Source organism: Lolium rigidum, chromosome 3, assembly GCF_022539505.1.
Source record: "Lolium rigidum isolate FL_2022 chromosome 3, APGP_CSIRO_Lrig_0.1, whole genome shotgun sequence".
Lineage (NCBI taxonomy): Eukaryota > Viridiplantae > Streptophyta > Magnoliopsida > Poales > Poaceae > Lolium > Lolium rigidum.
Window position 1 is genome coordinate 260,831,319 of NC_061510.1, and position 13,515 is coordinate 260,844,833.

Below are 13,515 nucleotides of genomic sequence, written 5' to 3' on the forward strand. Positions count from 1 at the left end.
GACACTACAGTAAAAGTCGTTAAGGAGACACTACAGCAATCACCAAATGCAATATGTGAAGATTGAGTTGTAAACTATATGGAACGGGTAACGTAGGCAACTAACATAAAATACAGAGCTTGCAACATACTAAACCAATGGTTCCAATCTGCAAATGCAATATGCGAAGATCAAGTTGTGAACTATATGGAATAACATGCTCCAACATTACCTAGTATATCCTGACATCATAAAAACCAGATCTTGTTATGAATTTGTGATGATATCCACTTCAAAAGAAAGCAGAAACATAGAGGACCAGAACCAAGTTCAGATCATAAGCCATGCGCCTGGAATGAATTAGTTCTTCAATCCATCTACTAGCAAGTAGCAACATCAATCAAAAACTAAGTTGCAACTTACAAGCATAACATCCACATATGAAACATAATACATGGACAAAGAGAATCAAAATGACATTACAACAATAACAGTCAAGATACTATATTCATTCCAACAGAATCTCGTCACGAACCCACAAGCAGAATAATAAAATATATTGATTTGTAAACTATATGCAACAAGTAAAATAATAAGTACATAAGGCACATGAACATACAATACAGAGTTGGCAACATACCAAAGCAGCAGTTTTTGAGCCGTAACAGACAAACTTCCCGCATTGCAAGGTATACTAGGCTTTGTCGACATCTCAGTGACAAGCTGATCAGAGATAGACAGTTTACCACATCCACAACCAATTTCACAAACAAAATACAGAGCTATAGACCTCATTTGGACAGGAGCAGCATGTCAGGTTTACGCTGCTTGCTCGGTGTGTTTGGCTTGGAACTTGGCCTGGAACTCGACGCAGTGCTTCCAGATGTGCCGGATGTTACCATTATCCCCGACGCCGCTATAGCTGCTGCCTTGGCAGCCTTGCGCGCGCTTTTATCGAGCTCGATAAGGCTCCGGGATGCCAAGATTGCCTGCGGCACGAGGTCATGACATGCACGGGCATAGACAACCCGTACAGCTTCTGCGGCCGCATCCCGCACCTCCACTGGGTTGAGTGGAGCGAGCAGACAGTGCCCAAGAACCCTCATCACTGGCTGCAGCAGCTCCCACGGGAGCTGCACCCTTGCCTCTCTTGCCTCCTCTTTACCACAATTCCGGCCACTGCTGTCTCCGTTGATACGCATCCTCGCCAATTCCTCCTCCAAGACCTTCCCGTTCCCATTCTCAGCCTCAGTCGACAAGGGCGACATGGACCCCGCGGAATCCACCTCCTCTACCTCCAGCAGCTCGTCCTCGTCAAGCTCAAAACGGCACCTGCAGTACTGCCCGGCCCACGCCGCCACGGCGTTACAAGCATCCACCTTGGATGCGGGGGGCATCTGCGAGATCTTGGCGTAGTAGGCCTCAAAGGCGACCCCGATGATCCCAGCGCGCTTGGTGGACTTGACCGCCGCCTGCGGCTCGAGCGGCGGGGACAGCACGCCGACGACCACATTGGCCTGGGGAGGTGGGATCGGCGGCGGGTGCGGCCGGCGGGGCGATTTGGAGCTGGGGGTGGACTGCGGAGTGTGGTAGAGGGAGGGGACGGAGAGGTCGGGGACCCGGACGAGGACGGGCTTGCCCTGGCGGTTCTTGGCCTCGGAGGAGTAGAGGGCGAGGAGGACGGCCTCGAAGCCGGAGAGCGAGGAGGGGAGGCGGAGGAGGTAGAGCGAGGAGAGGAGCGGGAGGAAGGCGAGCGCGGCGAGGCGGAGGTCGGGGTCCGGGGAGTGGAGCGTGTCGTAGAGCCAGTTGCAGGCGGGGTCGTCGGCGCCGCCGCCGGCGCGGAGCGCCCCGGAGAGCGCGTCGTAGGCGGCGGCGGAGCGGAGGAGCGCGCGGGCGGGGCGGTCGGAGTCGGCGAGCGCCGCGACGGCCGGGGAGGCCTGGGGCGGGAGGATGGAGGCGAGGGCCAGGATGCGGGAGCGCGCCTGGGAGACGGACTCCCACCAGGACGGGGTGGTGTGGTCGGCGGCGGCGGAGGCGGAGGCCGGGGAGGATCCGGAGGGGGAAGCGGCTGCGGCGGCGGAGGGGGCCGGAGAGGGAGGCATGGCTGGGCTGGCTGGGTGAGTTGCCGGCCGGCGGCGGGGAAGACGAGATGAGATTTGGAGTCGTCTCTGTGTCTCCCCTTGTGTTTACTTTCAGCTGTGGAATGGGCCTCTTGGTGGTTGAACAATTTGGCAGGGGCCGTTTTGTAAGTTGGAACAAGCTGTTGGCAGAGTTGTGCTTGTGGGGAAGGGACAGCTCACGGAGCCGGTGCTCCTCAGCACCCGCGAAGTCCAATGAACATTGACCAACTTCCCTATTATAGAGCGCCAGTTGATGTTTGTTGCATGGGTAAATTTGATCATTTTCCTATCCTGTTTAAAGCCTCTAAGAGATGGACAAATTATCACATTTAGCAACAAGGATCACCACAAAGTCAACAAGTTTGCCGCATTACAAGTGCCCACATGCATTGTGGCTCGTTTCCGACAAGAATTTACCATTTTGTCATACCGATAACATTTGTGAAGACCTGAACGCATATCTGGTGCAGGGATTACCCAGAACGCGAAACCAACCTGCGGGAGGCTATAAAAGGAGATGGGAACCCTAGCCACCATGAACAATCTTATTAACATCTTGGTATGGTGGAGCCCTGCCACCGTGCCGCCACCATAGATCTTAACCAACACCACCATCACACCATTGAAGGAAGAAGAGAATCAGACTTGGGAGAAGGGGGCACCGGCATCAATCTCCATCAACACCATCATCATTCACGCGGCCATCATCGATTCTTCCATTCATCTTGTTGTAATCCAGAACTTGATTATGGATTTGCATTTGTATTCACGCGTACATTCATACGCCTTTCATCTCATTATCATGACTGTATCTATATGTGACTAGTCTCTTGGTTCATGGGGTAGCACTTATATGATTCAAAATAAAGATTTATGTTGATTAGTTGCAATATTGTGAAAGTGGTGGTTGTCTTTGGTGATGTTGTATGTTGTGACCATGCGATATTTTTCCATTAGGGGCATTGAAGGCAATCATCGTTAACGTGGTTGGAGGTGTGTGGGCGTACAAGTGACAACAATCCACCGCCTCTTTTAGTCGAGTCTTAACGAGCAGTAAGAGGTACAAGAGCTTGTGACCATAGCCACATGGAGACCCTTAATTATTGGACCAGCGCGACATGTGAAGGGACGAGGTAGTGGTTATGAGAGGTCTGAAACAATGCTTACGATCGGGCCTCTCCTCACTTCACTAACATATTGTAACTAGCACATTAAGTTCTAATTAACATGGTACGCGTGCTAGTGGTGAATCTGTTGTTCCCAAGAGCGCATTTTATTTCTTTATAGTTCATCTTAATATCATTCACATGTTTTTAATTTACTTATAGCAATAATTTAACACCCTTGAATATTTTCCAATTTCCCGAGCTGAACTTTTGGCACACTATTAGAACCAGTTTTCTCACAAGCTCATGAATATATCAGGGAAGAAGTGTATTATCATTAGAGATACATGGAAGAGATTTGGTGCACATGACCACCAGTGATCACTTTTCAGAAAAGTAATTAAAATTATATTTCTAAGTTTCAAAAAAATCTGAAAAAAAATCATGATGTAGCCAATATTGTATCCCACAAACATGTAAATTTTCAACTGGAAATAATGCGTATTTTGAGCTGCACAAAAATAACAAATATGTGGATCTGAGTATAGTGATTCAAATCTCCAAAAAATTCAGACTTTATCATTTTTGTGTAGTTCAGAAAACAAAACATTTGTAATTTTAGTGGAATACATCATTAGCTACTTTTAGAATTTTGTTACATAATTTTTTGAAATATATAAATATTATTTTCGAATTTTTTAATACAATGAAGCACCGGTGCCCATTATCCAAAAGGAATTTTCGCATTATATTTGGAAAAAGAAATCTGGAAACTGTAATAGAAATAGAAATTAAAAGAAAAGGATTATGTTGATAACAAAATTTCGTGCAAGAAACATGAGAATAAAAGATGAAAACATAACCCTAAAATGAAAATAGATCCTTACTTTCGAGATTATTCTGTGAAATAAATAAAAAACAATTATCCATGAAGCTACAGGTGAAACAGAAATAAATCAGAAAGGGTTCCGTTACAGGATTGACCTTTTTTGCTAACAATCCTATTCAAGAAACAACACAAATAAATAAATAAAAATCAGAAAAAGAGGGATGGTCCTCACTTTGAACTTGTTTTCAAAAACAAAACAAAAAAAAAACCTATTAACTGAAATATGCAATACACGATGGAATAAGCCAACAGAAGTAGAACTGAACTTAGGTCCAAATAGTAGTTTTAGAAGAGCAGCCATGAAGGCACCAAACCAGAAACCACACCATACTAGGTGATGGAAGACTCTTATGGACCAAACAGGTAGAACAAAGACTACTAAACCAAGCAAATTCTTGAAGTGCCGAACCAACAAACGTCACAAAGAAAAACAGTACACATGCTGATTATACAAAGAACATCTGCATCATCCATTTGAGAAGACTAACCTCTACATATACCCATGCACTTTCTACTCCATCACTAGTGAAATACAACAGAGAGGGGCTAGACCATGCTACTGGTGATTATGCCTACCGGATAGTGTACAAGTTAACCCACAAAGAATAAACAAAACAGGTACACATGATGATACCTTCCAAAAAGCATTGGTGAAAATGCTGTTGTACCAGTGCACTTTTCGCTTGGAAATTTGTCCATGTGGGTGCTGACAGATAACCGTCAAAACTTCGACTGCTGGTCAGGCTCCAAAATAGTAGCAAACTGTTCCAAGCTCTAACTCATGACTCGCAGCAACTCACATGCAATGTCATGGGTATGACAAAATCAATGAATGGAAGCATTCAATCTGATTTCTAAACAAGGAGAAAACTGAGAATTAGCAAGCTTCAACCAGCAACCTAGAATGTGGTCAGCAACTACTGATCAAGATCCATGCAGTGTGTACTTTGAATGCAAATGGTGTGCTTGGTACTGTCGTACTTGGTCGCACTTTGTCCCAGACGGTTGCCCAAAAATCTGAATTCTGTCTCTTCCTCGTCATCACTATCTATCTTCTTTGGTGTAATCCTATTCTGGTAGCACCTCCGTCTAAGAAGAAAACAATTAAAATAATAGCTCACGAGTTCTTTCTTTCGCTTTAAGCGAAAGGATAAGTGGAGACGGTTCCATAAATTCCTTCCTGGAGATGGAGCATACATTTGCATTACAGCCTTGAAATTTGCCTCCTCTTCATCTGTCCAAGAAAGTGCAATTTCCTCACCCATACGATCAAATCCCCACACGTAGAAAGCAGAACCAAGTTCACGTCTCAGCTGAAGCCGCCTTTCTGCAATATGAAACCTAACACATTCTACTGATCGTGGAAAATTGCAGCTGCAAATATCTTCTCTGCCTTTGCCAATTGGGTCACGGTAAAATGGTGCTATTTTGTTCTCATTTTCCAGAGGCCAGAGTTTTGTGCCCAACCATTTCAAGGTTTCTGGATCACCATAATTTTCAGGCAGAATATTCGTCCACTGTGGCACATGTGCTTGATAACTGGGGCCAACTGGTGTAAAATGCCAACCATCAGACGAGCTTAGCTGCTTCTTGCACTCGTGTTTCCATTGTCCATTCAAATCGCTCTCCTCTTCTATGACCATTGAGGACCCGTTCATATTTTCAACAACTTTTGTCAGCTTATTAGTATCTGAACCAGCATGCTGCACTAGAAGCTTTTTAGTACATTGGACATCTATTTTGGCACTGGTGATACTCCCACAGCACTTGCAACCCACTTCCTGCAGCAGCAGAAAAAGAATAGTTCAGCAATACGAATGAGAAATGTATCAAATCATCCTCTGGAGTAATGCTATGCATATGCGATCACAATCAGAATATTTTCATGTGGAGCAACACCAATTGTAGCCGAAGGAAGCAAGCCCTCTCGGTTGGTTCAGCTAATTTTGGATTGGTTTAGATAGAAAGATACGATTTCGTAGCTCTAGTTAAAGAGGACTATCGTGTTTAAAGAAATAAAGCAAATAAATCATTTCTAAACCCTCCACTCTATATATCTCTCCCTTCTGACCCCCTCCAGCAACCAGAGCACCTAACAAGCAATACCCGGAACAGAGCCTCCCACCTCCCACTTCAACTGTTATGCAACAATCATCAGGTAGGCAGCAAGGTTGCTAAGGCTTGTATGTGTGTGTGTGAGTGGTCAAAGATTTGTTCAAGAGAAGGATAAGTTCTCAGTTTCCATATTCATCAGGCCATCAAAATATATGTCAACCCAACGACGATTGTTAAAAATATAGATGAGATCAACCTCTAAATACGGAAAAAAATACTTATTTAGATTTTTTTGCCTTTTATGAAGGAGAGCCTTGGCGCAGTGATAAAGCTGTTGCGTCGTGACCAGGAGGTCACGGGTTCAAGTTGTGGAAACAGCCTCTTGCAAAAAAAATGCAAGGAAAGGCTGCGTACAATGACCCAATGTGGTCCAACCCTTCCCCGGACCCGCGCAAAGCGGGAGCTTCATGCACCGGGCTGCCCTTTTAGATTTCTGGCTTTTATCAATTACTCACTTAGTGTTCATCATTCTGATGATTCATGGGTCAAACATCAGGTAGTGAGCCCATTTTTAAGGATTTTTTGATCTAAGAATGAATTAATGTATTTAGCGTCTAGATACATCCAAATTTAGACAAAGTTAAGACATGTTTCATGGGACGGAGCGAGTACTATTGTTTTCACTTGTCTACAGTGTAATACATAAGGAGGGTTAGGCCAGATTTTACCCTTTGCTAGCATACACATAACCCTCAAGAAGTTCTAACTTGTCGAGATGGCAATGGAACAAGTTTTACGCATTTCGCTCTATCCATATACTACTATACAGCCAAAAATGAAAAGTTAAGTAGTTAGTTTCATACAAAAAACTAAATGCTTGTGTACTACCATCCAACCAGCACCAACAAAATTAGAAAGAGAAGGAATGGCAACTGTTCATTTGCAGGGTTTAAAAACTGGTCAAGCAAATAAGTTGCCTTAATGCATGATTTAATGACTAGCGAAGCCTGAGGCACGAATGAACAAACAATGATACTTTGTAACTTTGGCATGAAGGAGTGAATAGACTACAATGATCATAAGTGTCCTGTTCTGACTACAAAACTGAAGTGTCTCGCTATCACTTAGAAGCAGTGCCACGCGGTGCAACACACATTACCATTTACTAATTGTACATGAGTAAACATGTGAATAGTTTCAATGCTCCAGGCTTTGCAATGATTCAATGTTACGATGAGTAATCTAACACCCAGTATAGTTACTTATATTTTAAAAGATTCAATATCAAGATGGCAAGCATCTTCGGCAAGTTCATCAAAGGTATCGGAATCACCTGCAAGAGTGTGTCATTTGTCACGCTTGCGCGGCGAGCCCTCTTCCTGGACACCGCCTCGCGCACCGCCAACGCCACCGGGAAGTATTCATCCGCCAATCCGGCAGCTATGGCGTCCTCCTCCGAGACGCTCTCGGCGAGCCCCCTCACCCATTCCAGCATCCCGGCCATGTCCTCCCTCTTCCTCTTTAACACCACATCCTGCTGCCCCCTCCCATTGCAGTACAGGGACGGCTCTTCCTTCTTCTCCGACGGCGGCTGAGCTTCCAAGAGCCTCTGGATCCAGCGATCTAGCGCGCCGAGGTACTTGGCGTAGAGTATCTTCACGGGCGCGGCGAGGGCTGCGGATTCGGCGGCGGCGGCCCAGGCGCCGGCGGAGCACGACGCGTAGCCGCCGCCTGCCTGGACGGCGGCGAAGAGGCGGAGGAGGTCGACGCGACGCCCGTCGCCTAGGGTCGCCGGGAGCGGGCGCGCGTCGCGCTTGCCGGGGTAGACCTCGCGCAGGAACGCGGCGAGGACGGCGTCGAACACCTCGGAGGGGCGGGAAGATGCGGGGTCGGGGATCTTGATACCGGAGCAGAAGCCGAGGAACTGTAGCTTGCTGAGGATGTCGAGGGCGTCGGCGGCGGCCTCCATGGGCACGGGGAGGCAGGCCTCGCCGGCGGCGAGGTCACCACGGTTGGCCGCGGTGGCGCATTCCTCTCTCTTCTTTGCTCATTTTTTCTGGCTCCGTCTCCTTTTTTCCCCACTTCGGTGGATGTGAAGGAGAGCTTAAGTGTATGTGCTTAATCCCTAAAAAAGTGTATGTTCTTAAATTTAGAACTGTTCAAATATTGAAGATATTATAGATTCTAGGCAGATGTGAGATCAAATGTGGTGAAAGGAATCTTTTATCTTGTTGTGTATTTTAATTAAGATATTTTTTTTACAGATGTAGACGTTTACAACTATGCACATACATTCACCCCTATAAACACACACATCCTACCCTATGAGAACCTCCAAGAGACAGAGTTCAAAAAACTGATGATCCGGATGGTCTAGAGGTTGATAAAGACGCCAGAAACGTCTCGCCATCGATGAAAATATCGCCTCCCACTGAATATTCCATCTTTATGAGACATCAAAATGACAAACCTATAATTCGAACTATGATGATTTGGGGGGCACTACCCTCCTAACCATTGGTCTCATTTAGAATATACTATACTCTCACGTCTCAAAATACAAACTACAGTTTGAGGCACGACTTTAACCACTTATATATATCAAATTATATAAGTTTATAATGTATAAATGGTATCGGTATATTCCTCTTACAAATCTCTTTTATTTTGTATATGTTAATATAAATTTTATGATTATATCATGAGTAAAAATTATAGTAAAATTGAAAATTATTAACCAATAAAATTTAAGAACATGCTATGCTTTGAGACTGAGGAAATACTAGTTATGCTAGAATTAAAAACTAGAACCTCTGTTGTAAAATATAAAACGTTTGAGAAGTTGAGGTTGAACTTCCAAAATGTCTTATATTTGGGAAATGGTAGTATCATATATGTGTGTTACGTTGAATAAGAACTATCCGATGAGAGACGAAAGTAAATCCCTATGTGCTGAATGCGTAAGTGCCAGCTTAGAAATGACTATTCAATCTGCTAAATAAGGAAGACGAACTTTCTATGTTAAAAAAAAGAAAGACGTACTTTCTCTATCAAGAAATAAAAGCTTCAGAATTAACCATAAAATAGTGTATTTCTCTTTTTTAGAAAAAATACTTCTCTCATTGCACGAGAATCAAGCTCAATAACATTTTACACATAGCCTATTTTCTATGCACTTAGCTCATTAAAGATGGGCGAATTAAAGAGAGGAGAGATGATGGATGAAAGATTTCCAATGCAAAGTTACAAATCTGAGTACCAATAACGAACATCTCTCCCCGCCCCGACTCCTCTCGCCTCGCGCGGCGGCACCACACCTGAACGGCCACCGGTGGCACCCCTTGATGGTCCCCGCCCATGTGTTCTCCGTCCCTGCCGCCGCCCTAGGCATTGTCGGGCAAAGTCTGGTGGCGTGGCAGCCCTACCTCGATTGTTGACCGGAGAACATGGCGAGGCCGGCTAGGCCTCCTGCAAGATGGCAGTGGCAGGATGGCGACGACCGGGATGCGCTGCTATGTGGCGGGCGCGTCGGGCGACGGCGGCTTGGCGGGCCTAGGCGGGCTTCGCATGCCGGTCTCCTATCAATACTCCGTCTACGGTAGTGGCTCTCCCGGGATTCTCCTGCGTCATGAGGAGCACGGGGCAGCAACTCCAGGCATGGTGGTGGTGGCCATCTCCTTCACCCGAGGTCGTCGGCATGAGGTTGGGTTGTCGGATCGCGAGATCCATCTTCTAGTCTCGGATGCGAGTCGAGGAGACATAGTTGCCGGTGAAAACCAAACTGATTGGTGGGCGATGGCGGCGTTCTGCATCGTTACCTTCATGAACGCATCGCTAAGCAATGACTATCAACCTACTCTTGCTGCTGCTGGGTACGATCCGGTCTTCCATACCGGACGATGGTGGGCACTTGTGGTGTCGTTTTCTCTCTTGGGAGCATCATTTGTGGAGCATCGCTAGATGACAGAGGCTCGAGGAGGAGGAGATGTCAAGTCATGCATGGGCTGACGGAGGCTACGATTGAGTCATCCCTAGCTGTCGGAGGCTACGGCTGAGTCATGCCTGTTCGGCAGGTGCTACGCACGTCAAATCTTCCATGAATGGCGGCATCGACAATAGGCCTAACAAGGGCTAAGCGGATCTCTGCCCAGAAGATGGATCATCGGTTAGAAGGTGCTGACGACTTCTGAAGAGAGGTCGCCAAAGGTCTACTAAACCGGTTGTGAGCTCCTATTTTCGCCATAAGGTGACTCAGGGATGTCCCCGGTATTTACTTGGTGGGTGGTTGTTTCTGTTTTTAGGGCGACATGTTACTTCACCCATTGTCGCGTTTTTAGGTGTTGAGTGGTGTCTTCGGATTTTATGGTGTATGACCTTAACAAATCCATGTTGAATAAAGTTTAAATAAAAACCATATGCATTACTTTAATACAGAGGCTGGAGCTTCATCTCCATTTCGAAAAAAATGCATTGGAAAACCTAGGCGTCCACCTTTTTTCATGGACCGAGGGAGTAGGCAAGAGCTTCAATGAAATAACATTTCCACATCAATACTTTTGCTTAAAAGGTTACACACGACTAAGGGGTTTTTTTTTTTCAAGGACGTTTAAATTCAGGGACTATACCAATTCGTTTTGGAAGACCAGACTATGAGTGATTCCTCTTAATGAGCAATGAGCAGTACCATCTTTCCATAACATTGTAATCCCTTCGAGTTTTTTAATTGACTCAAATTTATTACAAATTTGTACTAAATTCGAGTCAATTAAAAGAGATCGGAGGGAATAGAATATAAACATGCTTCTGCGACAGATGAGTTGGGCGGGGTTCCGTTGAACATTAGGTTAACATGTCACATGAACCAGATGTGTTCCACTAGAAATTGCACGAGTCGGGGGTGTTTTCAGTCAATTCCATATATGTTGATTTGGTGAAAAGCAGAATTATCATTGGATATTCATTTGGAAACTCATGGACCCATTTTAAATCAAAAATCTTTGTCCAGCGTATGTAAAGGAGTAATTCCAACAAAAGATAAATTGGCTCGTGATAGTTCAAATGGTGCAAAATGTGTTATTTATATGATCACGGGTATTATAACATGTCCTTTTGCATTTTTGGTGTGGCAAAGTGTGCATGCTGCCTTAAATTTATCTTCGTCGACTAGTATATCAGATGTGTTTGGGAGCGGACTTCTGGTAGTACGGGAGATAAAAGTTCAAATTCGGGTATGGATTTGTGTCTTATGTTCTGGGTTTATAACAATGTTAGTGTCATATTTTTTTATGCAGGTCATATATATTGCTAGGCATTGGATTTGTATGTGGCCATCACTTTAGTGTGTGGAAAGTGCTTTTGGAGTATGGGTGCAGCCACTTGGAGATGGTAGCATGGGGTTTGTTCAACCGATATGGATGTTGGTCCAGTAATAGGATATGTGTGTCATATGTGTTCAATGTTATCTCTATTTGCAACTAGGTGAGCTAGTGATCCATTTTGTTTTTTCCTTCGATACTTGTGTAATTAGTTTAAATTAGAAAATGCAACACAATATCGACGCCATCCTCAATCCATACATAGGCAACGGGCTATCCTCCACTCTAGAGAAAATATAACAATTCTCAAGCTAAAACTATGGATACCAATGGAAATACGTATAGAAATAAACAACTTTGATTTGCAAGAAGCATGGATTGACAAACACTTAATATTGTCTCAAAGCAGATATAAATATTCCACGAGAGTATAAGAAAAGTTATCGTGATTTGAAATCCTACAAACTAAAATTCCGGAATCCTCAATTTTTGTAAAATTATGTTGAACCAATGATATCACAATGTGATAGATGAGACATGTATGCAAGTTGGAACTTGAGTTATTAACTTACAATCATTAATAGTTCGTTAATCCTTCAAAAGAGAAAAAATAATAGCATTTTTATAATATCTAGTGACAACTTACACAAATATGTGTTTTAAAAATCATTTAAAGTCATGTCGGGATTGGAGATGGCATGGTAAGGAACACCGGCGTAGCTATGTAGAAGCCAGGGGGCCACCCCCTCCCCAAACTTTTAGAAAATTAGTGAAGAAAAAAACTGTATAAGGCTTATAGTAGATTTTATTGAGCTTTTTGCCCCACCAGATCATAATTTTTTCTAGGTTGCCCCCCAGATTTCCTGACAAGCTCCGCCACAAGAAATAATGCTTTTCTAACTATATTATCTTCATGGAGTAATCAGGGTCGGCTCCATGGATCCCTTTGTTCTCATGGCTCATCTTTTTATGTTTTCTTCTTCTTTCTTGATGCCTTGATGCAAGTTTTACTGGTATTTATTGGTGGTATCTATTTCAAGTATTTCAATTAATTGGTTTGTTTTTAATGAATCAATAAGGCATATTGTTGTTTTCAAAAAAAAAGTGTACATGTATGTCCACCCTCAAATGCACAACTTGCAAGGTCAATATTCATAATTTTTTTATCTAAATAAACTTCCGAAGACTCCTTCTCAGATCGTAGGCACTTCCATTCCTCCAAGTGCAATCTCCTTCTCAGATTGCCGCCTTATTATCATCAATGATGCTCCCCTACCTCGTATTTTTTCATGCTTCTTTTTTTGGCAGTATTATCATATTCCATATGATTGAGTAAAAGCATGCACTAGTACACAAGGTTGCCGGTGGGGTGGGGATGGAGCTCATGGAAACCAAATTACTGATTTTAAGTATTTGTTATTATTGTGTGTAGTTTTCTTCTTGAGTGTGTTGGTTCTAAAAACTGATGACTTGGTCCTAGATTCATAGGTTTTTTTTTCTATATCATACTTTGCCACTTAACTGTGCTTTTTTTTTTTGTATGTGGATGTTTCGGGCTTAAACATTTTCAATGATAAAATTGCTTATGTTCCTATACATTTCACATATGTATACTTCAGCCCTATAAACTAGTACCGCTCAAATATCCTAAATTTTGCCGGTCCAGACTCCACCTTTTTTTATCGTTCTATTGAAATATAATGATGGTTATATCCAAAATGTCACTTATACCCACTTATTTGCGAACTTGAGAGTATTGTTTTGCCAGTGATCCTGATTACATAATACATACATCACAAATTCAAAAAAATAATTTAATCGAACTGGCAATGATTGTATGACTGAACATCAGGTCATCAGCAGCAAAGAAGAAACGGAACAGATTTATCGCCGTTTACGTCATCTGATGAATAAATAAGTTGGTAAATTTTGCGTCCAAACTAATTAAACCAGTTTCCGTCCTACGTTAACATGCAAAATGATGAAGCCTTCCTCCTAGCTCGTCCCATCTTGCTCATGGAAAGAATGGTCTTTCACATAGATATCTTTCT

The 13,515-nt window shown here is 43.7% G+C and overlaps 2 protein-coding genes across 2 annotated transcripts; both read right to left on the bottom strand.

Annotated features, from left to right (window-relative positions):
* Positions 1–458: 458 nt before the first annotated feature.
* LOC124699395 lies at positions 459–2,149 on the bottom strand. Its single transcript, XM_047231708.1, has one exon. The coding sequence runs from the start codon at positions 2,079–2,081 to the stop codon at positions 771–773; it is 1,311 nt and encodes a 436-aa protein (XP_047087664.1). The 5' UTR covers positions 2,082–2,149; the 3' UTR covers positions 459–770.
* Positions 2,150–4,512: 2,363 nt separating this feature from the next.
* LOC124699396 (AT-rich interactive domain-containing protein 2-like) lies at positions 4,513–8,196 on the bottom strand. Its single transcript, XM_047231709.1, has 2 exons — positions 7,483–8,196; positions 4,513–5,875 (listed from the first exon to the last, which is right to left on the bottom strand). The coding sequence occupies exons 1-2, from the start codon at positions 8,116–8,118 to the stop codon at positions 5,012–5,014; spliced, it is 1,500 nt and encodes a 499-aa protein (XP_047087665.1). The 5' UTR covers positions 8,119–8,196; the 3' UTR covers positions 4,513–5,011.
* Positions 8,197–13,515: the final 5,319 nt, after the last annotated feature.

What these genes read in the sequence shown, in the direction of transcription:
- LOC124699395 (XM_047231708.1), bottom strand. Translation starts at nt 2,081, where the DNA reads ATGCCTCCCTCTCCGGCCCCCTCCGCCGCCGCAGCCGCTTCCCCCTCC.
- LOC124699396 (XM_047231709.1), bottom strand. Translation starts at nt 8,118, where the DNA reads ATGGAGGCCGCCGCCGACGCCCTCGACATCCTCAGCAAGCTACAGTTC. An exon ending in CAAATGACACACTCTTGCAG is followed by an intron (nt 5,876 to 7,482) that starts GTGATTCCGATA and finishes CTGCTGCTGCAG; the next exon opens with GAAGTGGGTTGCAAGTGCTG.